The 27405-nt window shown below is 35.5% G+C and overlaps 1 protein-coding gene across 4 annotated transcripts in view; it reads left to right on the forward strand.

Annotated features, from left to right (window-relative positions):
* The window catches only part of LOC128162484 (uncharacterized), a 30998-nt gene extending 7118 nt beyond the window's left edge, over positions 1 to 23880 (forward strand). For 2 of the 4 annotated variants that reach the window (XM_052825713.1, XM_052825714.1), the window contains 8 exons: positions 5189 to 5257; positions 6536 to 11324; positions 11806 to 11929; positions 13814 to 13940; positions 14847 to 14965; positions 15110 to 15305; positions 19542 to 19599; positions 21395 to 23880. In XM_052825713.1, coding sequence (XP_052681673.1) covers positions 5189 to 5257; positions 6536 to 11324; positions 11806 to 11929; positions 13814 to 13940; positions 14847 to 14965; positions 15110 to 15305; positions 19542 to 19599; positions 21395 to 21722 — 5810 coding nt within the window. In that variant the 3' untranslated portion in view covers positions 21723 to 23880. The other 2 variants (XR_008240674.1, XM_052825715.1) reach the window with 2 other exon arrangements.
* Positions 23881 to 27405: the final 3525 nt, after the last annotated feature.

Consider the following 27405-nt stretch of genomic DNA (forward strand, 5'->3'; position numbering starts at 1 on the left):
GAAATTTCAGTTTTGCAAGCAGAGATTTTTTTTCAGCTCAGCTGAGCTAAAGGCTCAAGGAATTTTTTTTTTTTTTTCTGATCAAAATTTGTCCATTGTCTGTCATTGGCCTAGTTAACTTTTTACAATCTCATCCAGGGGTTTTCCTGGGTTGTTTTTGGGTCCGGTTACCGGAATTTTTTCAATCAAGGTTGTAGAAAAGAATTTCAAGAAAAAATCCAATTCTTTCTTGTCCTCGTCCAGCACAAAAGACGGGCCAACTTCCTCCGTAAATTCAGTCACGTTTGGTTTGTGCAACTGTCTTGACCAGGTCGCGTCGTCTCTTTCCTCCTCTGACTCTTCTTCCGAAGATGAATCCTCAAAATCAGATAGAGAAATATCACTACCGATACTTCTTCTCTCTACTGCTTCAATATCTGCTTCTATAAATCCCTCAAATTCATCAGAATCGCTGTCCGATAGAAATATGTCGAGTATGTTTTCTGCCATTTTGAACTGCTTCAAAACTATAAACAACGCGCTGGGAATCTCCTTTCTATATATTGATAACACTGCCTAATATGGAAACATTACATATCAATTTACAGATTAGCCTTTCCTTAAACTGATTTTCATTGGTTCTGTGATGGGGTTCTCCCTCAAACTAACCAATCAGACTTACCGTAACATATGTAAAAATGCGGATATTTCAGTCAGTACGAATGCGCAGGTATTTGTTTACAGCGGTTATATCCGCCAATGCGGATTAGCGTGTAGTAAAATCTGACGGGTTTATCCGTCACTGCAAACATAAGCAAGATAAAATAAGCTGATATATCCGTCAGTGGTAGGTAAAAAGTTAAACTTTTTCTTTATATCAGTCATGAATGGAATAAAACTAAATAATATTTTTGCTGGAATTTTTCCTTATCCAATTAAAAAATATTATGTCCACTTAAACTTTTTTTTTACATCAGTCATGAAATTATAGGAATAAAACTAAACAATTTTTTTCTGCAATTTTATTTTTTATCCAATATTTTTTTTTACTGTCTTTATATCTGTCTAAGTTGTTCACTCTGTTTAACACAGACATTTTTTACCCCATTCATTTTTATTTATTGTCAATGCGGAAAAAAATAAGGAAATATGTCCTTTTTAAAATTTTCCTATTTTGAACAGATTTCGCGTCAATTTTCCCAATTCTTTGGACTCTGGACCCAGTTTAAAAATGGTAGGAAAACCCCTGTCATTTCCTTCTCCAGAACCACTGGGCTATTTTCAACCAAACTGAATATAGAGTATCCTTGGCTCAAGGGGATTCAAGTTTGTTCAAATGAAGGGCCACACCCTTTTCCAAGGGGAGATAATCAAGAAAAGCAAAATTGGGTGGGGTCACTGACACAGTGTTGATTCAAGTTTGTTCAAATCTTGACCCCCAGGGGTAACGTGGGGCTACTTTAAGTGATCAGAGTTTTGTTTGGATATGAACAGGAAATATCTGTTTGAGAACAGCAAAGCCGTAAGCAGTCATATTTATATGGAAGAATCCTGAGGTAGTGTAGATTCAAGTTCAATTCATGACCCCATGGGGTGGGGTCATGATGGGCAATCATAAATATACACAAAAAGACAAGAGAAATCTTTCTCAAAACCATGTTAATTCATATTTACTTAGATTCATCCTTAGGAAGTGTTAGTGGTGTTCCAATCAACGATTATAATCGAAAATCAGTCGATTGCTGACGTAATCCAAGCAATCGATTGCATTTTTAAAATTCTGATTAATCGGTTTATTATTTTATTTTACAAGCATAATAGTTTTTAACCCTTATTTTCCAACCACAGCTATTGCTTTTGACTTTTTAGGTCACCTGAGTCACTCAGGTGACCTATTGCAATTGGTCTTCGTCCGTCGTCGTGCGTTGTGCGTCGTGCGTCGTGCGTCGTGCGTTAACAATTTTACATTTTTAACTTCTTCTTGAAAACTACCAGGCCAATCGTTACCATTTTTGGTGTGAAGCATCTCTATGGTAAGAAGAATCTAAATTGTGAAATTTATGGCTCTACCACCCCTGGGGTGCCACGGGCGGGGCCAAATATGCAAAAAAAGCCAAATTTTCAAAAATCTTCTTCTCTACTTCCACACAAGTGAGGAAAAAACTGAATGCATGGTTATGATGCCCATGAGGCCCTCTACCAAAATTGTGAAATTTATGGCCCCTGGGTCAGGGGTTCTGGCATTAGGGTGGGGCCAATATGGCCATATAGTAAAAATGTATTAAATCTTAGAAAATCTTCTTCTCTACTCCCATATATATTTGTTAAAAACTAAATGCATGGTTATGATGTCCATGAAGCCCTCTACCTTAATTGTGAAATTCATGACCCCTGGGTCAGGTGTTCAGGCTCTAGGGTGGGGCCAATATGGCCAAATAGTAAAAATGTATTAAATCTTAGAAAATCTTCTTCTCTACTATCATATATATTTGTTAAAAACTAAATGCATGATAATGATGTCCATGAAGCCCTCAACCTAAATTGTGAAATTCATGACCCGTCGGTCAGGGGTTCAGGCTTTAGGGTGGGGCCAATATGGCCATGTAGTAAAAATGTATTAAATCTTAGAAAATCTTCTTCTCTACTCTCATATATATTTGTTAAATACTAAATGCATGATTATGATGTCCATTAAGCCCTCTACCTAAATTGTGAAATTCATGACCCCTGGGTCAGGGGTTCAGGCTCTAGGGTGGGGCCAATATGGCCAAATTGTAAAAATGTATTAAATCTTAGAAAATCTTCTTCTCTACTCCCATATATATTTGTTAAAAACTAAATGCATGGTTATGATGTCGATGAAGCCCTCTACTTTAATTGTGAAATTCATGACCCCTCGGTCAGGGGTTCAGGCTCTAGGGTGGGGCCGATATGGCCAAATAGTAAAAATGTATTAAATCTTAGAAAATCTTCTTCTCTACTCCCATATATATTTGTTAAAAACTAAATGCATGATTATGATGTCCATGAGGCTCTCTACTAAAATTGTGAAATTCATGACCCCTTTGTTAGGTGTTCATGCTCTAGGGTGGGGCCAATATGGCCATATAGTAAAAATGATTTAAATCTTAAAAAATCTTCTTCTCTACTCCCACACATGTGGGCAAAAAACTGAATACATGGTTATGATATCCACAATCTCCTTTACCTAAATTGTGAAATTCATGGCCCCTGGGTCAGGGGTTCAGGACATGAGGGGGGGGGGGGGCAATATGGCAATTAAGTGTTAATGCATATAATGTTTAAAAATCTTCTTCTCTATTCTCACACATCTGTATTAAAAAAAACGACTAATAATTATGTTTACCAGGAAGTCCTCTACTGAAATTTTAATTTTCATGTCCCCTGGGGTATGGGTTTTGACTCTAGGGCAGGGCCAAAATGGATGTATAGATGCTAATGCATATAACGTTAAAAAATTATCTTCTTTACTCCCACACACCTGAAAGGAAAACTAAATTCATTATTTTGTAGACCAGATCTTTTAGTTTTTCACCAAAATTATAGGTTTCACAGTTCTTTTTGAATTATATGTGGTTGTCATTATATACAAATTTATAATTTTTCTACTCCAGTATGAAACCTAATTAATTGGATGCATATATGAGACTCCATGACAAGTTTGTGTATTGGATATATGCTACTCAGGTGACCGTTAAGGCCAATTGGCCTCTTGTTTGTGTAAGTTAACGGTGCAGATAAATAAACTCTTGTATTTCTACCCGTATAACAAAGCATGTTTCTGGGCTTGGGCGTACTTTTGGTTCTATAAAATGAACAAAGGACCAGTTGGATCACCACAGAAAGTCATCATTTACCCATTCTTATGATTTATTTGTTAAAATTGATGTACTTTTTACATGTCCGATTATAATCGATAATTAGTCAGTTAGAGTAACCCAATCATCGATTATGAAATTCTTACCGATTCCCATCACTAGGAAGTGTATATTCAAGTTTATTCAAATCATGCCCCTTGGAAAGGATGGGTCACAATGGGAATAAAAGTTTTACTTGGGAATACATAAAATTTCTTTAAAAATTCTCTTTTCAAGAACAGGAAAGCCATGATTAGGCATTTATATGGAAGCATCCTCATGTAGTGTAGGGTGAAATGGGGCTTCAGTGGGTTGTCTATGTTTTACTTTGAAATATATAGGAAAAAGACTTTGCTCATGAAAAACAAAAACGGCCATTAGGCCATAATAAAAAAATGCCTAGATTCTCATCCGATTTTACTGAAAAATCAAGGCGGGCAGATTTTATTTTATAATTTTTTTAATTCTTCCATTGTGCAGCTTTTTTGTTGACCTGATCAGTTGGTGCAGATTTATCTATAATGCTCAAATAAAAGTCACAGTAGAGGTCCATTTAAATATGTATATCTCTTACTACACGTCATCACCAATCTTTCACAACCAATGATCCTTGTTTAATACATATTACAGAAATTACCATCTTGTCAGCTGTCAAAATCGTGCTGACATTCACAAGATTGAAAAAAAAAGTTGAATGGTACTTGAATAATGATACTTATCAGAATCAAGACAAAAAAAACCTGAAATTAAAAAATCGAGCGGGGGTAAAAAATGGGGGCGGACGGGGATGAGAATCTAGAATTTTTTTTATTTTGGCCTTAGTTACTAAGTTGAGTGTTGTGGCCCATGGGCCTTTCTTTCTTTCTTTCTTTTTTTTAGATGGAATTGTGCCAACTCTGTAATGGTTACCACTATATGGCCTTGCTAATTATTTTTTGAAAGGGCAATGTAGTCTTAAATACAGGCATATCTTTCTTCAGGATTCAAGTTACTGTCATGTCATGTTTATTTAAAAAAAGACACATATGGCCGTCTTTAAAAAATTGTTTGGTTGCCCTCTCCCGACCGACTGGCTAAAAATGGCCCGACTCAAAATTTTTTTTAGCATTCTAGGGAATGATTTTTTTTTTCTTTTATTCCTCTTATCCCGTCAACAAACATTGAAATTTTCTGGAAAAAAGATTTTCCCACCTACCTACCGACCCATTAATTTTACCCTGAGTCGGGAGAGGGCAAGCAAATATTATTTTAAAGATGGCCTAATGTTGATAGGTTATCAGCTGTCAACATGAGTTGAATAAAAATTGACGTTAAAAATTTGTTCTTTGTAGAATGCTTGGCTAAGAAGAAAAAGAAAGCCATGCTTGCTTGTTTTAAAGAGGATTTACATTGGGCTAAAGGTAATAAATGTGTGTGTTGGTGTATGTATATTTTTATGGCTTTGAGTTCTGGAGCTCGAATATCATATAGCAGGCGTCCAATCAAAGTCCATACCAGAATTTATATGACCGAATGTGTCAGTTGATGCATCCGTAAAAGAAAATAGCAATACTGTAACATCAATTTCTTTGAAAATCTTCACAATGAATAATAGCTTGAAAATAAAATTGCATCAATTATATCTACAGTTAATTCTGTCAAAGAACAAAGATACTTTGTGTTTATTTTCACATAAGAAAAAGGTGAGAGTTGTTGCAGATGAATTTCTATGGAAAGGGTGCGTCGAATGACATGAATAACATTTCGGAAGAATAACCATGTAACACAAACAACCCAATAGGCAGTAAAATAATCATAATTTTACATAAAAATTAGCTGCAATAATGTTGCCCTCTCCCCTTTTTTTTTTTTTTTTTTTTTTTGGGAGAGGGCTATAACTCCTTAGGATCTCCGTGATGGTGCAAGTGCGGCAGAGATTCACTCCAACACGGATTTCGGCTTAAATTATCAGTAAATGGCTATTTAATTAACATTTCTTACCTGAACTCCAAAATGTAGTTATGCAAAACATAAATCAATCCAAACATACACAGAACAATCCATATATCGGTTATTTTTCCAGTATGTCAACATCACAAATTAAATTTATCCGCCATGTTTACTGACCTGGATCGATTTTATTTTGGGACAGCCAATGAGACTAGGGAGTGGATCTCTGTAGGAATTACCTTATTTTAGGCATAAATATCGCTGTTTACAAAAAAAATGTCACATGGAATAGTTTTATTTATCAATACTTAGTGATGCCATAGAGCACAATCATTTAGTAACCCCGAAAATCTACTTTACAAAGTAATTTATAATTTTCAAGCGTCAGTCTCAGTGCATCACACGAGAACTGTCATGGCTTCTGATGAGAGCAACTGGTAAACAAGCAGATTTATTTTATCTGGTTTTCGCGTTTAACGGGCTATTTTGTTGACAGTGAATAAAAATTTTGCCTTTTTAGAAGTAAGTTGAATGTAAAAACAATTTATTTTGCCTGCGGTCGCCTGATTTAAAAATATATTTGCACCATTACAGAGATGCTGTGGAATTGTAGCCCTCTCCAGAAAATATCAGATAAAAAAAATCATAGAGGGCTACATTATTGCAGCTACATAAAAATGAATACTGGAAGACATGTTTGTCACACTTTTGCAAATGGTCTATGTATAATAACTATTACTCCTTTCCAGAATGCCAGAGAGAGCTGGATGAGGGGCTTGAGACATGCCATGAAAACATATGTGCACAGTCTGATGAAGATAAAGATGAAACAGTCTTTGATGATCAACATGGGGCACAGCCTGATAAAGAAAACAATAATCTACTTGTTGACCTTCAAAGAACTCAGTCTGGTGACATTCTTGCACTGCCTGACAAAGAAAGCATTGAGACTCAAGTTGATGGGATGCATCAGACTCATTCTGAAGACATGATATACTCACAGCACAACAAAGAAAGCATTGAGACTCAAGTAACTGGCCTGCAGTGGACTCATTCTGAAGACATGATAAACTCTCAGCCAATCAAAGAAAGCATTGAGACTCAAGTTGAGGACCAGCAGGGGACTCATTCTGAAGACATGATATACTCACAGCACATCAAAGAAAGCATTGAGACTGAAGTAACTGGCCTGCATGGGACTCATTCTGAAGACATGATAAACTCTCAGCCAAACAAAGAAAGGATTGAGACTCAGGTTGATGGCCAGCAGGGGACTCATTCTGAATATATTATATTCTTGCAGCCCGACAAAGAAAGGATTGAGACTCAAGTTGATGGCCAGCAGAGGACTCATTCTGAAGACATGATAAACTCTCAGCCAAACAAAGAAAGGATTGAGACTCAGGTTGATGGCCAGCAGGGGACTCATTCTGAATATATTATATTCTCGCAGCCCAACAAAGAAAGGATTGAGACTCAAGTTGATGGCCAGCAGTGGACTCGTTCTGAAGACATGATAAACTCTACGCCTAACAAAGAAAGCATTGAAACTCAAGTTGATGGCCAGCAGAGGACTCATTCTGAAGACATGATAAACTCTCAGCCAAACAAAGAAAGGATTGAGACTCAGGTTGATGGGATGCATCGGACTCATTCTGAATATATTATATTCTCGCAGCCAAACAAAGAAAGGATTGAGACTCAAGTTGATGGCCAGCAGTGGACTCATTCTGAAGACATGATAAACTCTCAGCCAATCAAAGAAAGCATTGAGACTCAAGTCGAGGGCCAGCAGGGGACTCATTCTGAAGACATGATATACTCACAGCACATCAAAGAAAGCATTGAGACTCAAGTAACTGGCCTGCATGGGACTCATTCTGAAGACATGATAAACTCTCAGCCAAACAAAGAAAGGATTGAGACTCAGGTTGATGGCCAGCAGGGGACTCATTCTGAATATATTATATTCTCGCAGCCCAACATAGAAAGGATTGAGACTCAAGTTGATGGCCAGCAGTGGACTCGTTCTGAAGACATGATAAACTCTACGCCTAACAAAGAAAGCATTGAAACTCAAGTTGATGGCCAGCAGAGGACTCATTCTGAAGACATGATAAACTCTCAGCCAAACAAAGAAAGGATTGAGACTCAGGTTGATGGGATGCATCGGACTCATTCTGAATATATTATATTCTCGCAGCCAAACAAAGAAAGGATTGAGACTCAAGTTGATGGCCAGCAGTGGACTCATTCTGAAGACATGATAAATTCTCAGCCAATCAAAGAAAGCATTGAGACTCAAGTCGAGGACCAGCAGGGGACTCATTCTGAAGACATGATATACTCACAGCACATCAAAGAAAGCATTGAGACTCAAGTAACTGGCCTGCATGGGACTCATTCTGAAGACATGATAAACTCTCAGCCCTACATCGAAAGGATTGAGACTCGAGTTGATGGACTGAATGGGACTCATTCTGATGACATGATATACTTGCAGCACAACAAAGAAAGGATTGAGACTCGAGTTGATGGCCTGCATGGGACTCATTCTGAAGACATGATATACTTGCAGCACAACAAAGAAAGCATTGGGACTCAAGTTGATGGCCAGCAGAGGACTCATTCTGAAGACATGATAAACTCTCAGCCAAACAAAGAAAGGATTGAGACTCAAATTAATGGCCAGCATGGGACTCATTCTGAAGATATGATATACTCTCAGCCTGACAAAGAAAGTATTGAGACTCAAGTTGATGGCCTGCATGGAACTTGTTCTGAAGACATGATAAACTCTCAGCCAAACAAAGAAAGCATTGAGACTCGAGTTGATGGACTGCATGGGACTCATTCTGAAGATATGATATTCTCGCAACCCAACAAAGAAAGCATGGAGACTCAAGTTGATGGTCAGCAGCTGACTCAGTCTGAAGACATGATTTACTCGCATCACAACAAAGAAAGCATCAAGACTCAAGTTGGTGGTTTGAATGGGACTCATTCTGAAGACATGATATACTTTCAGCACAACCAAGAAAACACTGAGGCTCTACTACATGATTTTCATGGGACTCGGCTTTATGACTTGATTTACTCGCAGCTTGATAAAGGTTGCACTGAGGCGCAACTCGATAGTTTTCTTGGGACTCAGCTTGACCTGATTTACTCGCAGAAAGACAAAGAATGCATTGAGACTCAAGTTAATGGCCTGTGTGAGACTCATTCTGAAGACATGATATACTTGCAGCACAACAAAGAAAGCATTCAGACTCAAGTTGATGGCCAGCATGCGACTGATTCTGAAGATATGATAAACTCTCAGCCAAACCAAGAAAGCATGGAGACTCAAGTTGATGGCCTTCGTGAGACTCATTCTGAAGACATGATATACTCGCAGCACAACAAAGAAAGCATTGATACTCAAGTAAATGGCCTGCATGGAACTCATTCTGAAGACATGATAAACTCTACGCCTAACAAAGAAAGCATTGAAACTCAAGTTGATGGCCAGCAGAGGACTCATTCTGAAGACATGATAAACTCTCAGCCAAACAAAGAAAGGATTGAGACTCAAATTGATGGCCAGCAGGGGACTCATTCCAAAGACATGATAAACTCTCAGCAAAACAAAGAAAGCATTGTGACTGGAGTTGATGGACTGCATGGGACTTCATCTGAAGACATGATAAACTCTCAGCCCTACATCGAAAGGATTGAGACTCGAGTTGATGGACTGAATGCGACTCCATCTGAAGACATGATATACTTGCAGCACAACAAAGAAAGCATTGGGACTCCAGTTGATGGCCTGCATCGGACTCATTCTGAAGACATGATGTACTTGCAGCCCGACAAAGAAAGAATTGATACTCGAGTTGATTGCCTGCATGAGACTCATTCTGAAAACATGATTTACTCACAACCTGTCAGTGATTCTGAGGACATAGATCAATATGAAAAAGAAAATGTGAGGAAAAGGAAAAGCCTCCTTGGAAAAAGAAGTAAATTTCAGTCAGAGTTGGTTGCTGAAAACAGTGAGAAGCAAGAGTATGATACAAACATGGAAAATCACTCTTCTACAGAATCGCTTAAGAGAAAAAAGTACCCCAGTGGAAAGAAGCATCTTGAAGATCAGACTCAAAAATTGAAGTCAAAGCTCAATAAAAAGATTGACACAATACAGCAAGAAGACTTTAATAAATCAGATAGATATGTAATGGAATGTGAAAAAATTGACAAGGATGGTGAATCTGGCGAAGAAATAGATGATTCCGAGTTTCTCCAAAGAGATCAGAATATAAAAGGAATTTACATTAAAAAATACAGATTAAAAAAAAAAAGGGAGTTTAGAGGACAGAGTAAAGATACCAGAATATACGATAATACACATGCATGCTTTTTTTGTGGGAAAGTTGTACTCCACATTAAGGAGCACTTGAAAACCCATAAAAATGCTGAAGAGGTGAAGGAGATAATGGCTATGGATCATCCCGATTTTACCTCACTAAGAAAAAGGGGAGACGACAAGCATAACCGTCAGGTTTTAGAAAAGGGTGAAGGGGAAATCATTTTAGCGAGAAGACCAACAACAGAATTTGACATAACTAATTTCGGTCCTTGTCCAGACTGCAGAGAATGGGTTCTTTTAAAAAGTATTAAATATCACTTTAGAGAATGCACAAAGAAACTTGAAATGACTAGAAGGAAAAAAAAAGATCTCGTGTTGCAGTCCCAGATATTGGCAGGGCATATAAAAGGAAGACAGTCACCACAGATGATGAAAGAGGTCTTTCCAATTATGTCGTCAGATAATGTGACGACAATTGCCCAGAATGATAGATTGATACTGGCTCTTGGAGAAAGCTGGATTAAAAGAAACATTGGAAATGTTGAGAAAAGGAAGTATTATGCAAGTTCTAGAATGCGTTTGTGTGCAAGATTTTTAATCCAACTACAACAACTACAATCCATTCAGAAATCAGGCTCTTGTGTTGATTCCTCCACATATGATGTTGATGAGATTGATACAGAGATGAATGTGGACAAAGATTCCAAGCAGGATAGTCTTTGGGATTTTCTAAGGCCACAGAACTTCGATAATTTGGTGCTTGCGGCTCTGAAATGTTCATTTCCAAATGCTGATGATGATGATGATCTACTTTCCCCAAGCAATGCCATCAAGTTGAAATATGATTTATATCGACTCGTAAACACCAAATGGGCTCTTATTGTGAAAACCAGCGGCAGTGAAAATTCTAAAGAAGCTAAAGAATGCAAAACACTTGCAAGCCTCATGGATATTGAATGGAAGGAAAGGGTTACTATTATTGCAAGAGCAGTGCTGAGTCGCAGAAAGTTTGACGAGAAAAAAGAGCTGCCATCTCCTGAAGATATAGAAAAAATGACAATGCACCTTTCCAAAAAACTCAAGGAAACATCTCTAACATCAGAAAATTTCACTCGTCTGGTAACCATTGTGCAGACAAGGTTGCTCCTTTATAATAAAAGAAGAACAGGGGAACTTGAAGCCATCAAGTAAGTTAGCAATTTTTTTTTAATATTTTGACTAATTTATGAAGAAATAAAACCTGCTTACGCAGAGGGTTAATTAAAGAGAATCCCATTGCAATACTGGAAATTCATCGTAAATTTAAAACATAAAATAAATTTTATTAAGTTTAAATTTAAAACATAAATATCGTTGCATCTTGTGTTACAATTTGTTGGAAGTCATTTGTCATCAATCAGTACCATCATTTTTTCTGATGATGCTTGTGTTGCATAGGTACTCTGTTTTGTTTTGTTTTTTTTAAACTTGCACTCCTAATTTTGCCAACAAAAGCTCTGGGAATTCAAATACGACTATTGATTAAATTGACAACAGTATTTATTAGTAAACAGGGCATTCAACTTCCTTAATGATTTGTTAAGCACAAAATGTCACAATTTTTTTTTTTCATGTAGAATTAAAAGTAATTTAAAGTTGTTGTTTCTAATCAGTTCTGATAAATTGTAGAGTGCAGAGCTATGCTTCAAGAAGCTGTGGGCTTGATGAACTTGATGAATCACTAGCTAAGGACCTTACAGATGTTGAAAAGCATTTAATGGGAACACAGGATCTGATGAGAGTGAGAGGGAAGGTATGCACTCAAAGAAACATGATTTTTCTTTGCCAAAGAAACATGCATAATATATTTGAAAGGAAATTTTATAATTACAAGATTACTTTGAAATACTTAAATTGGCAGTTTTTTCTACTTCACCAACTAAATGAAATTGATTTTGAATGCCATTTTTAGCTCACCTGAGCCGAAGGCTCAAGTGAACTTTTCTGATCGAAATTTGTCCGTTGTCTGTCGTCGTAGTTGTAGTAGTCGTCGTTGTTGTCGTAAACTTTTCACACTTTCATCTTCTTCTCAAGAACCGCTGGGCCAATTTCAACCAAACTTGCTACAAAGTATCCTTGGGTAAAGGGGATTCAAGTTTGTTCAAATGAAGGGTCATACCCTTTCCCAAGGGGAGATAATTATGAATTAGAGAAAAATTAATTGCATTTTTGAAAAATCTTCTTCTCAAGAACCACTGGGCCAGGAAACATGAAACTCAAGTGGAATCATCCTCAGGCAGTGTAGATTCAAGTTTGTTCAAATTATGACCCCCGGGTGTAGGGTGGGGCCAAAATGGCCGATCAAAGTTTTACATAGGTATATATAGGAAAAATCTTCTTCTCAAGAACCATTGAGACAGGAAAGATGAGACTCAAGTGGAATCATCCCCAGGTAGTGTAGATTCAAGTTTATTCAAATTATGACCCCCGGGGGTAGGGTGGGGCCAAATGGCCATTTAAAATTCTTACATAGGCATATATATATGGAAACCTTTTAAAATCTTCTTTTCAAGTACTTCAAAGCCATGCTTAGTGATGTTTATAGGGAATCATCCTCAGGTAGTGTAGATTCTAGTTTGTTCAAAGTAGTTTCAAATTAAAATTTAAGCCTCTCTCTCTCTCTCTCTCGTTGCATGGACTTAGATCACGTAATGTTATGACATGGCATGCTGTACAAAGTTTGATAGAACCTGAACCAGAGACGTGGACAAATAATGTTCCTGATAGAATGGCATCCAAACTTTGTACACTTTTTAAGATCCGACCTTGTTTTTGAAGCATTTGATCAATTGTTTGCATATCAGTTATCGCACAATGAATCATGATTGTATTGTCATGCTAATAAAGAGTGTTTTGGCGGCATTTATAATGACTGTGTAATGGGTTAGGTACGTAGTAGTAAGTAAACATGACAAACAGCAAGCAAAGTCCTGTCTCAACAGCTGTTAAGCTTGTATTTTCATTTGATAAAATTTTATTTCTGAAATCAGATTACTTGTGTTTTTCTGTACAACCATAAGGGTACATGTATTCAATGAAAATATTTCATTCAACCTAGCAAATTTTTATAGTCACAGTAATAAGTAATCTATGATATGAGAAAGACATAATACATATCCTTATTTAAATTATCAAGTTTTATTCGCAAAATGTATTTTTTTTATGGCGAGTGAAATATTTGATTATGGCGACCAGAAATTCTGAAATGGCGACCAAAAAAATTTTTAGGTCGCCATTTTGCGACCTGAGAGCAAGTGTGACTTGGATCAGTTCTGATCTGATATGCGCTTCTGATATGTGCTTTTCCTAGCCAATTGCTCAGGTGAGCGATGTGGCACCTGGGCCTCTTGTTGTATGTAGTTATGCTTAGAAATATTATAACATGTAGAAGTAACACAAAAGTGCTGTCACAATAAGGGTAAAAATATAACAATGTAGGTCAGCAAAAAATTTAAATCCTGTATATATATATATATATATATATATATATATATATATATATATATATATATATATATATATATTTTTATTATTATTATTTTTTTTTAATAGATGTAAATATGACTTTTTTCAGTTCGTGAATGTTACTAAAAGCTTGTGTATTTGTTTAAAGCTAAGTGGTTTTTCTTTTCATCAGAGAGGCAGACCTGTACCGGTGTTAATTCCTCCAGATTGTAGAAAAGCACTGGCTTTCCTAGCCAACACGGCACAGAGAAAAAAAGCAAAAATAGCTGAGGGAAACCTGTACTTGTTCCCCAATTCTGGTAGGTATTGACAATTTTATTTTTACAAATCTGACTTGCAATTCAATGAATGCATGAAAAAGGAGACAAAAACAACCCCCCAAAAAAGCAAATATAATCTCTGCACTACTGAGTTTGATTAGGAAAATTAAAAAGCTTAGGCATATATGTGGTGATCTATGTTATTTATGGAAGAAATCAAAATAAATAGAAATTAATGAAAGTCTTGTTAAAAAGAATCATTTATTGTCCATTTATTTGAGAGACGGCTGAATAATTTGTAGTATTGTAATTTGTTTTTCAATACCACAATAAAAAGCAATGTTTTTGGGGCTGCAATACCTAGCACTATTCAAGGATAGTATTTTGAATACAATTTTTATGCCCCCTTCTAAGAAGGGAGGGCATATTGCTTTGCTGCTGTTAGTCAGTCGGTCAGTCCACCAACAGTTTCCGTTTATTTTTTCGCAGAGGTTGTACATACTGAAATAAAATTTGGTATACAGATTTATCATAAGAATATCTTGGTCAAGTTTTGTTTTAGGTACAACCGAGCAATTTTGACAGAGTTATGCCCCCTGAAGTTAAAACAATTCCAATTATTTGCAGTTTCAGTTCATTTTCTATGCAGAAATGAAATGAAATTTGATATACAGATTTATTTTGACAGAGTTATGCCCCTTGGACTTAGAAAAATTCCAATTTTTTTTTTTGGGGGGGGGGGGGGGGGGGGGGGCTAAGTGTTTCACAAACATCTTTTGTTAAGAATTATTTCAAAAATCCACTTTTTAAGTTACATGTAGGTAAACATCAGAACATGGTAAAATTATGCATTTGGTCAAGATTCATAATGCACAAGGTTTGTAGAGGTGAGCTAAATTGTTCGTAACGATATAGTGTATCATTTATTACATACATCTTTTTCAGTGAATGGCTATGTTAGGGCATATGACTCTCTGAAAACAATGTGCAATGAAGTATGCTTGTTGGCTCCTCATAGAATAACTTCAGTCTCAATGCGAAAGTATATGGCCACTCTCACACAGGTATTTTATTGTTACTTTTTATTGAAGTGTACATGTGAATCTGTAAATGACTTCTTTGCTCTGTTATGTGGCATTTAACATTAATTTATGCATTAATTGCCAGGAGACACTTGTGAACTTTAATTGCACAAGTATGATTTACAGATGCTGAACCTAGACAAATTCCAAATGGACTGGGTCTGTAATCATCTAGGTCACACCAAGAGTGTACACAAAGAGCATTACAGACAAATGAGTGGTTTAGTGGAAAGAACCCAAATAAGCAAACTGCTGCTTATTCAGGACATGAACTTGACCTCAAAGTTTAGAGGGAAGAAGCTAGAGGACATGGATATTAAAGGTACCAGCATTAAACTACTGATAGACAGTATGCAATTCAATGTTACTGACAATAATATTGTACATTTTTATTGTTTGTTCACCTATTTTATTAGGTCACCTGAGCTTTTACCTGAGCCAAAGGCTTAAATGATTTTTTCTGATCGAAGGGTATCCATCTGTTAAGTGTTGTGTAAATTTTTCACATTTTTAGCTCACCTCAACAAAGTTGAGATGAGCTTAAGCTATAGCCCCTGCATTGGCGTCGGTATCGGCGGGTAGCGTTGACGTCCTGGTAAAAGTTGTAGGAGCAAGTCCATTCTCAAGAAACTATAAGCCGTACCTGGACCAAACTTGCATGGATGATGCATCTAGGGATGGACACTACCAGACTTGCTTTAGATGCTGGATGTGACCTACATTTTCCAGATGAGTGACCAGGGTAAAGTTTTTTGAGCAGTTCCATTCTGAAGTAACTATTAGCTGATTTAGCTCTACTTTGACCAAACTTGAATGGATGATGCATCTATGGATGGACACTTCCAGTCTTGCTTCAGATGTTGGAACTGAGTGACATTTACTTGATTAGTGAGCAAGTTAAAGTTGTTGAAGCAGTTCCATTTCCAATCAAATATAAGCCCTACTTAAACCAAACTTGCATGGATATTGATCTTTGGATGCATACTATTTAGAAAAGAATATGATGTGAGATTTACCTTACTTAGGCCAAAAAAAATAATAGTCTTGTTTCCTGCTACCAGCCAGAAAAAAATAGGGTAGGTAGGTAGGAAAATTATTTTATTTTTTAATTTAATTTTATTTTTTTCCAACGTTATTTTTTTGGATATGAACTACTACAAAACCAAATTGAACATGTCATAGCTTAGATAGCTAAGGTCAATATCATCTTTCAAAATGAAATTCCATGTCTTTGGATGCACAACTCAAGTGGAATTTTATGAAAGTCCATATTTTAAACATATACTTCATGAAATACAACTTGAGAATATATAACTTTTTTCACTTTTGAAACATGAAATTCCTAAAATTTTGAATTTTTTCACCAAAAGCTAAAAAAAACTTTAGGGTCGGGTGCAAAAAAATAGGGTAGGTCGGGTAGCAGGAAACAAGACTATTATTTTTTTTGGCCTTATAGACAACCTTTGTCAAGGTGATCTTTGATTACCTATGTTTTAACTTCTTAAAAGATTTAAATATTGAGAATAACTGAAAATTTATGCATATTTAAATAATTATCTCGAGGGAACACCAAGGTCATGATTAGTCATACTCACATGGAAGTATCCTAGCTTGAAGATTCAAGTTTATTCAAATCGTGACCCCCTGGTTAGGGCAAAATCACATTAAGTGAACAAATTTATTGTACGAATACATGTATTAGGGAAATTATTAATTTTTAGGTCACCTGAGTCACTCAGGTGATCTATTGCCATCTGTTTTTGTCTGTCACTGTCCTCATCCATCGTGCGTTAACATTTGAACATTTTCAACTTCTTCTGTGAAACCAATTTCAACCAATTTTTGGCATATAACATCTTGGGGTGAAAGGGAACAAAAATTGTCAATTTCATCTGGATCCATTACAGTGTGGTATTATATTCAGGTGGCCAAATGTTCTTTAGGCCTTAAAATGAAAAACTTGGTTCTCGGGCCTGCCCGCATCTCATTTAACAATGAGCATTAACCATTTTTATCCACAAAAGAATAAAAAAGTTTTCTCTCGTGGGCTCCTATGGTGCAAAAAAAGAGAAAAATCCGGAATCCCTGACGGCATTTTAGATACTCCATCAGTAAAACGTTTGACAAACATCAAGATGATCCAGACTAATGGCCTAGTTTAAACTCGCAAATATGGCCATCAAGTTAACAGGTTAAGACATCAACATTAAGTTTGGTCATGATGGCATTGATGTCAGTGAAAATTCGTTAGGGAATGACTGTAATACTTCCAGGGCACATAGTGTAGGTTTCTGAAGGTTGTTAGAACTCGATAATGCTATCAATGACGGCTCCCTCAACCTCAGAAGTTTTCAGAAAAGCTTCGGCAAGATTTGCCAATTTCATTTAGTGTGGGTAAAGCAAAGACTGATAAATTTGACAATGTATAAAAAAAAATCATAAGCACTATTTACAGTGCTGAAACACTCTTAGATTAGTTTTGATAAGTAAGCAATTGACCAGATGCATCACTAAAAGTGTCAGGTTCTGTAAGTTAAATGCATGTCTGGCAGATAAAATGCCGTCGTTTCATTACACAAATCATAGGAATGTAGAAAATTAAAGAGAAAGAAGCAGGAAATAAATGCTCTTGATTTCTACACTATGTTGAAACACTTTTGATTAAAAGTTGCTAAGCTTTGAAATAAAAAAAAATCACAAATCTCGCATCTGTTTTTTATGAGGTAAAAAAAAAAAGCCTCCCTCCCGCATTTATTTTGGAGAAAACTGGCCTGAGAACCAATTTATTCATTTTTCACTTGCTATCCGTTTTCATCTGTCGTCATTCGTCGTACGTCATTCGTAAACTTTTGATCATTTTCAGCTTCTTCTCTGCAACCACTGAACCAATTTCAACCAAATTTGGCACAAAGCATCTATGGGTGAAGGGGAACAAAAATTTTGAATTTTATGATCCCTGGGGCCTGGGGGTGGGGCCAAAACCACTAAAATTAATGCAGTCTTTAAAAATCTTATTCTTTACTCCTGGACATCAAGCAGTCAAACTGTTTGCATGATTGTAATCAGCATTGAGTCCTCTACCAAAATTGTGAAATTCATGGCCCTGGGGTCAGGGGTTCTAGTGCTAGGGCAGGGCTAAATAAGTATATAGTGAAAATGCATTATTTCTTTGAAAATCTTCTTCTCTGCTCCTGGGTATTAAATAAACTAAGTAGATAGTTATGATGAGCAAGAGTGCCTCTACCAAAATTGTGAATTTTATGACCCCAGGATCAGGGGTTCTGGAGTTAGGGCGGGGCTCTATTGATTATATACAGTGAAAATACATGATTTCTTTGAAAATCTTCTTCTCTGCCCCTGGGTATTAAATAAACTATTTAAGTGCATAGTTATGATGAGCAAGAGTGCCTCTATCAAAATTGTGAATTTTATGGCCCCAGGGTCAAGGGTTCTGGTGTTGGGGGGGGGGGGGGTCTATAGATTATATAGTAAAAATACATGAATTCTTTGAAAATCTTCTTCTATGCTCCTAGGTATTAAATGAACTATCTAAGTGCATAGTTATGATGAGCAAGAGTGCTTTTACCAAATTTGTGAATTTTATGGCCCCAGGGTCAGGGGTTTTGGTGTTAGGGCGGGGCTCTATAGATTATATAGTAAAATACATGAATTCTTTGAAAATCTTCTTCTCTGCTCCTAGGTATTAAATAAACTAACTAAGTGCATAGTTATGATGAGCAAGAGTGCTTTTACCAAAATTGTGAATTTTATGGTCCCAGGGTCAGGGGTTCTGGTGTTAGGGCGGGGCTCTATTGATTATATAGTGCAAATACATTAAATCTTTGAAAATTTTCTTCTCTGTCTCTGGGTATGAAGCAGATGAACTACCTATATGGTTATGATGAGCAAGGGCCCTTATCTTGCAGAATTGTGAATGTCAAGGCCCCAGGGGTGGGGGGTGGGGCTCTACTTATATACTGAAAATGATTAATTGTTTGAAATCTGCTCCTTTGTATTTATAAAACATTTATTTATTTTTGATAGGCAATTTTAAGGGTGCCTTTTTAAAATTTGTGCAATGTGTGGACCTAGGGTCAGGGGTTTATTTAGCAGTGTTAGGGGCACTACTGATTATTGCTGAATATTACCGATTAGTTGGAATGCATTTTTCTTCCCCTACCTTTCATATGGGTATTCAGTACCCCTGCGAGGTGATCATGAATAATTCATGAATTTCCTTGAATTTTTCATGAATTTTATTTATGAAATGTTCATAAAACATTCATGAAGATCCTATGAACTTATTATTGGACATTTTCAAACCAATAAACCAAGCTAAGCAATTGCTAAGTGTATTGTTATGATGATCAATGGTGCCTCTTTCAAAATTGTGAATGCCATATAGCATCTGGCTTAAAACATGAATCAAATTCAATAACTGGAAAGTTGTTGCAGAATGCTCAGGTGACCTATAAGGCCCGTGGGCCTCTTGTTTAGGACTTGTATATATGTGGTAATTCTGTCCAAGCTATGTAAAGAAGACATATCATTATTGCAGACATTGTCTTCCAAGATGATGCAGATGATGAGGAAGAAGCAGGCTTTCAAGAAAATCTGTAAGACTTAAAGCTCATTTAAAATGGTTGCTTGTATATATAAAGTTAAACTCTGGCATTTTGAAACACTGGTATGTTGAGTATCACAGATATGCTGCCTTAAATTTTCAACCCCTTTATTGGGAATCATAAAAAAAATTATTACGAAAATGTGGTTATATCGTCACTATTTTATAAATCTCGATTTATTACTGCTGAAATAAGTGAAACAGCAGGGCACTTGCACCTGTTTCACTGCTAATTGACCACTGCATTGAATACTCTGTCGGAACCCCTCTAGAATTTACACTTCTTTGTATGAAAAAGTCCATTGTTACAAGTTATGCACAAGACGCAAAACAGCTGGGCAGCTATCGATGTCATGCCAAAGATGTTGATGATTTTAGATCTTTTTATTGTCAAATGATTAATTCATGCTGTGAATACAGACATATTTTTACCGTTAAATTGTAGTTATTAACTGTCTAAGAGATTACACATGATGATAAACATGTCATTCAATCGGCATGCAGTAGTGCATCAAGACTAAAATTTTTTTTTTTTTTTTTAAAGAAGTTAATATTGAAAACGAACTTTGAAGAGAAAATATTATAAAATAAGATAAGAAAAGTGTGTGAATCATTAACCTTTAACAGTTAAATGTGCATACTATGCAAAAATTAAAAATACTTTGATTAACCTTTTAAGAAACTTAAAAATTGTCATTGTATTGTATTTTTTTCTGAACAGAATCACCTTTTCGTGTGTCATCAATACTTCCAGTTGCTACCGGAAGTGAATTTAAAAAGTTGAATTTTTCAACTTTTTTGTTTTTCAATATTTTTCTTTGATATTTGTAGGGTTTATAGAGACTCTTTTCAAAGTGCTAAATATATGATTTGTTTTCAAATTGATAAATCGGAAACTCTAGTTCTTCTTATTTTTTCCCCAGAATTTTGTTTACGCGATTTCTCAGTAACTATTCAGTGGTTTTCAATGAAATTTTCAGGAATAATGCGCATCTATGAGAACTTGATACATCTGGGAGGAAATGTGAAAATGCCCTTCCGGTGCCAAGTTATGGACAATTTCCTGATTTTAAAATGATTTTTTGTCAGCGAACGATCTAAAGAACGGCTAATAATATGAACTGGAAACTTGTTGGAGATGATAGTACATGACCTATAGGTACATGACCTTTGTGTGCGTCTAATTCCGGTCGCTACCGGAAGTGAATTTAAAAAGTCAAATTTTTAAACTTTTTTGTTTTTGAGTATTTTTTGATAATATTAGGATGGTTATTCGGACTGAAGACCTCTAGTTGCTCGCAACGAGTTTCTAGTTAATTATCATTCTCAAGGACAGCAAAGCCATGAATAGTCATATTAATTTAGAAGAAGCATAGAAGCATCCTCAAATAGTGTAAGGTCAAGATTTTGTTTAAATCAGGACCCTAGGTGGTAGGATGTGGCAACAATATGGGGTCAGAGTTTAGTATACTGTGGTATATTACAAAATGTACTGTAGATTCAAGGTTGTTCAAATCATTGATCCAAAGCTAAGATTGGGACTACAATGGTGGATCAAAGTTTCACATGGGAATATATAGGGAATATCTTTTAAAAATCTTCTTCTCAAGAACACTAAAGGTCTGATTAGTCTCATTTTCTAAATTTTATAGTTATTCATCAGTTACAGCCATTAACTGTAGGCAATCATAATTCAGCATATGTTCATTTCCTTGCATTCACTATTTATAATACAATGTACCATATTACTTACCTACATTGGTTTATGGACTTTTTGATTTGAACAGGGCTCTTCCAAGTGATACAGTGGATGCCACTGAAAACTGCTATTTAGAGGAGGCAGGATTGGAAGAAGAAGAGGAGGAGGAAGAGGAGGAGGACGAAGTTCAGACCAGGAAAAAGGTGAAGAAAACAACGCGGCAACGGTGGACTGATGATGAAGTAAAAGAAATCAAAGAGTATTTCAAAGATTTCCTGAATTCGGGTACCACCCCCAGATCAACGTTCATAGATCGAATGAAGCAGAAAAGCAAGGTCAACAAGGGGGTGATACACTTAAGAGAGAATCATTTAATTATAAAGAAAATTTCAAATATGAATCATTCCAAAAAATAAGTTAATATCTTTTGCCCTTCCCCCCATCCCCACCCCCCCTTACCCCTTTTCAGCTTTTGGTCTCTAGTTCAAGGATGGATGTAGCTAAGAATCCAAGTTTATTGCTACAAGTTCATTTATTTAGAAAAGGGGGGAAAAACCCTTAAATGTGTACTTATGCATTTGTATTTGGGGAATGTTTTCCTTGACTCATGTATACATTATGTACAGTATTTGACTTTTTTTAATATTGCTGTTTCACAGAGTGAAGGTATCATGTGAAATATGTATGAAAACAAAAAACATATAAGGGAAATTAAGGTAAAGACACATAATGTATGGACACTTTGCTATAGCCTATAGGCAGTGCCACATGATGTGATTGAAAATCTAGAGACATTGCTGTATTATAGTTTGGTAAAAAAAAACTTGTATATGTATGGACACAAGTCAAATGCACGTTTCAGGATGGACTTGACAAGAATTTTTTTTCCCCCAAAACTAAAACCAAATGGAGGAATAGTTTTTAATTCTGATATCTATTATGTTTGTGGGACTTGCATAAAAGTACCATTGCTTTTTATGATGTTTAGGCATTAGTCAGTGCCTTTTAGGTCACCTAAGTCACCCAGGTGACCTATTGCTATCTGTTTCTGTCCCTTGTTTGTGGGTTACAAACTAAACATTTTCATCTTCAACAAAACTGCTGAACCACTTTTTGGGGGAGCAAATATTGTTAATTTCCTGGTTGTCCTATTACATGCAGAGAAGTAAATAAATGTACTTTTGAAGTAGTTTTAGATTACCAGAAAAAACTTCAAACAATCATTGATTGCCCATTTTCTTTTGTTTGTGAGTAACATACCTCCCCTTATCAATTTAGTTCGCTATATTATATAATTATAGAATGCTTTTCTGTGGATCTTTACAGAGTTGTATCATACTCAGGTGACTATTAAGGCATTTGGGCCTATTGTTTTTAACTTTTTTTTGTTCATTTGTGGAATAACTGTAAGGTATACATTTATGGTAATGAATGCTTGAGGCAAAGATTTCTTATTAATGATTTATATGTACATTGCAAACTGTTAACAAAGATCTGCAAGATTTGGTATTGGAATATTTGCGCTAGAATAGAATTTATAACAAGTGTACTTGTTAAACTGAAAGTTCGAATATGAAAATTGGATTCCAGTGTCAGTATTTTGTTTTTATATGTATCGGACAACTTGTTGAATGTGTTAAGCAAATGTAAAGAACATCTGCTATCTATGAAGAAAGTCTTCCTTTTTTTTTTCCTCTTACACTTGTGACCAACTTGTCAATGAATCAAATGTTATTGAAACTGATTTTTAAAGGAAATTGGTTATTTAAAAGCTTCAATCTCAACAGAGATTTGATTAAATGCAACAAATATATCACCACCTCTTAGTGATGGGCAATCAATTTTTTTTAGGAATAATTTTTTTTTAACTAATACTTTGATTTATCGATTATCAAAATATAATGGGGGGGGGAGGCATTTTGTTTGGATAATTGATTAAATAAATTAATTGCTGCATCACTACCATCTCTTTATACAGTTAACATTTTCCAAGATTGATTTTGGCATCATACCTAGGATAGCATAAAGTTTGGTATGTACTGTACACATTCTCTTGTACATGTCATGGAATTGCATGCATGTAAGACAAAAAGCAGCAAACACATTTTTTGATGATGCATATTTTTAAAAAAAGAATTAGTAAGAAATGTAAAAAATTTTGAGGTCTGCAAAATTAAAGAATTAACAGTGTAAGATACTTATATATATTGTGCAGTTATCTTTATCTGGTTGTCTAATAGTGCTCTTTGATTCTAGCTTCCATGTTACACTGCATTACTGTGGACAGAAAAAGCAATAAGGGTGGCAGAATGATGAGTTGGCACTATATATGTACATGAATTTTGTGTATAATAAACACATACCAGGTTTATCAATAGATTTTTGTTCCACATTTTGTTAAAATATTTTTTTTTAATACCTGGAATTGTACAGATGATGTACAGTGTACATGTACATTCCTTTAGAATGTGAGGTCATCTTGGACTAATGGAGGAGTTTTGGTTGTTATTTTTTATTTTTTTTTTATTTTATGTTGTTTTTTTTTTTTTACAATACAAAGTATTAAAAAGTTTTTATTGTGGTTATTTTTTGAGGTTTATATGGAGATTCCTGAAAATTTAAGAAAAAACTACTCATAATGGTAGGGACTAAAAAGTTGTGTGAAAACTGAAGACATATCCGACTAGAAGCTGTGTTTCTGCACTTGTAAGCTACAAGAATTTCTGATTAAGGCTTGAGGACTCTTATTCAGCAAACCATTTTAATGGACATTAATATTTATGAATTTGTGCTTCCTAGAGTTGTTCAGATGTCAATTTCATACCTTCCAAAGCCATTCGGCAATAACTTATAATTAGTTCATCATATACATACACAACAATTTTGGCAAATGTAGATAATGGACGTGACTGGGCATGTTTATAGGTTTCAACCATTTTTGGCCTATAGCATCTATGGCTGAAGGGGAACAAAAAAATGAATTCCATGGTCCCCCCCAACCCCCGGGTCCTGAGGGGTGGGGCGAAAACCACTAAAATTAATGCAATCTTTAAAAATCTTTCATCCTGGATATCAAGCAGTCAAACTGTTGCATGATTGTATTGAGCATTGAGCCCTTTACCAAAATTATGAAATTCATGGCCGTTCTGGTGCTAGGGCAGGGCTCTGTTGAATATATAGTGAAAATGCATTATTTCTTTAAAAATTTCCTCCTCTTCTCCTGGGTATTAAACAAACTAAATGCATAGTTATGATGAGGAAGGATACCTCTTCCAAAATTTTAAATTTCATGGCCCCTGGGTCATGCCTAGGGTTCATATCTTAGGTACCATGTGAAAGTTCAACCAGACGCTCGGCTGTCTCCGTAAACTCTGACTCCGCCGCTAAATTTGGAAAGACGACAAATACAAAGCTGTAAAGCTTGCATGCAATACAGATCATTTCAGTTTTCAATGAAAATATAGAAAGTCAACGCTTTTTAGCCGGGCTTATTGCTCAAAGAGCAATTGCCGGCTTATGTGATCCTGTTCAAAGCAGGATGTTGACCCCATAGTCGCCATTTTAAAGTTACGTGCAAAAATATAGTTCTTACTCTCAACCGCTTTTGAGATAATAGAAACGCTAAATAAAGCAACAAAAAAAAAGAAGTTTTATCTATATAAAATAAACATTAGTAGTAATGACTTTGAAAACTTCATAAGTCGAAGAACATAGCTCATTAGCGTAAGGGTTTTTGATAATCAGTGTTACCGTAGTTCTCTACACAAACGAGGTAAAGCAGGAGAGGGAACCAGTCTGCCCTGTTTGTTTACATTCAGCTGCGGTACCAGGCCAGATTAAAGCTGAACACTTCTAATAAATAGGCACTGTCAGACGGGTATATAAACCGTTCGCTTTCGTTACACCCGATTGCACACTTGAAACTGGGGCATGGACACAGATTTGAAGTTAATATTATGACTTATTTGTTGCTATAACATTTCACACGGAAATATAATAAAAAAAAATATATTTTATCTGGAAATTATTGAAATTACGAATTTCGGGACGCGTTTGATTGACACATCTTTGCATTTTCACGAAGTAAACTTTATCCTTAATACTTAAGAAAAATAGAAATTTTGTTGTGTATTAATGAAAAATATTAAAACTATAATCGAGAAAATTCAGAGTAGAAATGTGAGAAAGCAAAACCAACTCATCTGTATTGTCAGTTCGTGCTCAGTGATGTGTGCAGAGTTTAACAAATTCAACACCCCCGGTGTTTTTGTAAATAGGGCACGAGATCTTGTTATTATAGGTGTGTTCCCCGAACGTCTAAAACCTATATAAACAGTATAATTATTACACTCAATTAAGAGGCCCTCTGAGGGGCATAGGTAGCGTTTATTTGTGTTACCTTTGTCTTAAACTGGATGAATAAACTACCTGCATTTATATGACTGTGTCAAAGACTTATAAGTTATATAGGAAAAATCTTAGCGATATAAGTCCTATCAAATGAATTAAATGTTGTTCAAATTTTTAAATATTTTCACAGACTTATATGTATGGACATTTGTATACATGTAAATCGTTAATATTAATTAATTGTGCTCCTGAGAATGACAAATATGCTTATCAAGATAACATTTTACTGTCCCGGGCAGATGTTGATTTAGAATATTCTCTACCCTTGCCCCTCAGAGGGCCTCTTAATTGAGTGTGATAATTATACTGTTTATATAGGTTTTAGACGTTCGGGGAATAAACCTTATTATACCCCATGCAACGAGTTGCATGGGGTATAATGTTTTTGACCAGTATGTCAGTCCGTCGGTCCTGTTTTTAAACCGCTACACAGAATTTCGTCAAACTTTGCAGATATTTAGGACACAGGAAATTCCGATTCCATTATTTTTCTGGGAATTTCGACACTTTTCAACTGAGAATTTTTGCCTTATCTTGAATATAGAGATGAACAGTTTGTCAGCGCAACTCCTCTTAAACGACTGCACAGAATTTCGTCAAACTTTGCAGATATTTAGGATACAGTGTGTAGATGTGCATATTACCAGTAAATTCAGATTCCCTTATTTTTCTTAGAATTTCGGCATTTTTCAACTTAGATTTTTGGCCATATCTTGAATACAGAGATGAACAGTTTGTCAGTGCAACTCCTCTTTCCTGAAACTCTGTAGGTATTTTAGACATGATGTGTAGATTTGTATATTACCAAGAAATTTTGATTCCATTATTTATCTAGGAACTTAAGCCCAATTAAATTTTGTAACAGACAAAGATTTAAAGGTCCTTATATGCAAGAAGTTTGATGTGATGAATTTTTGTAAGTAATGCCGCTTTTTGAATTATACTGTGTTTTTAAAGTGCACCGTATCTTTCATTATGTGTTGCATTTTCAAGTTTTGGGGGAGAGTGGGGTATGTGAGCTTGCTCACTTTTTCTTTCATTGTTAATGTTTACCTTTCACGGGGTGTGTTCAATTTATTAAACTGTTCACATCACTGAGCAATACTGGTGATTTGGTTTTGCTTTCTCGCATTTCTACTCTGAATTTTCTCGATAAATGTAATCAGTTGAGAATTTGGACAATTTTCCAAACTTCTCAAAAATCGCCTATATTTGTGACTTGCAACATGCTGGATGCATCTTATTTATGTTGACATGCAAGATAAATGTTGATATGCAGGATATTTTTGTCAACATGCAACTTATATATGTTGATATGCAGTTTATTTATGTTAACATGCGAGATAAATATGTGAATGTCGACATGAAACTTATTAATGTCGACATGCAAGTTATTTATGTCAACATGCAAAATAAAAATGCACGTATATAACACAAACTCTAGTACATACTACTTCATACTACTACATAAAAAGTACAATATGTATATGTTTGCATGAAAGTTACTAATACAGTCGCCTCGGATATAAAGGATGTATTCGCTTGAACAAAAGAATCGACCTATAGGAGAGAATTATTTCCTGGAAAAAACGACATTTAAACATCAATATGTATTTGTTGTTTTCTACCGTATATATGTCTAAATTTTTCAAATTTGTATTTGATACCTCAAATTTATTATTTACAACT

This window comes from Crassostrea angulata, chromosome 9 (assembly GCF_025612915.1).
Source record: "Crassostrea angulata isolate pt1a10 chromosome 9, ASM2561291v2, whole genome shotgun sequence".
Lineage (NCBI taxonomy): Eukaryota > Metazoa > Mollusca > Bivalvia > Ostreida > Ostreidae > Magallana > Magallana angulata.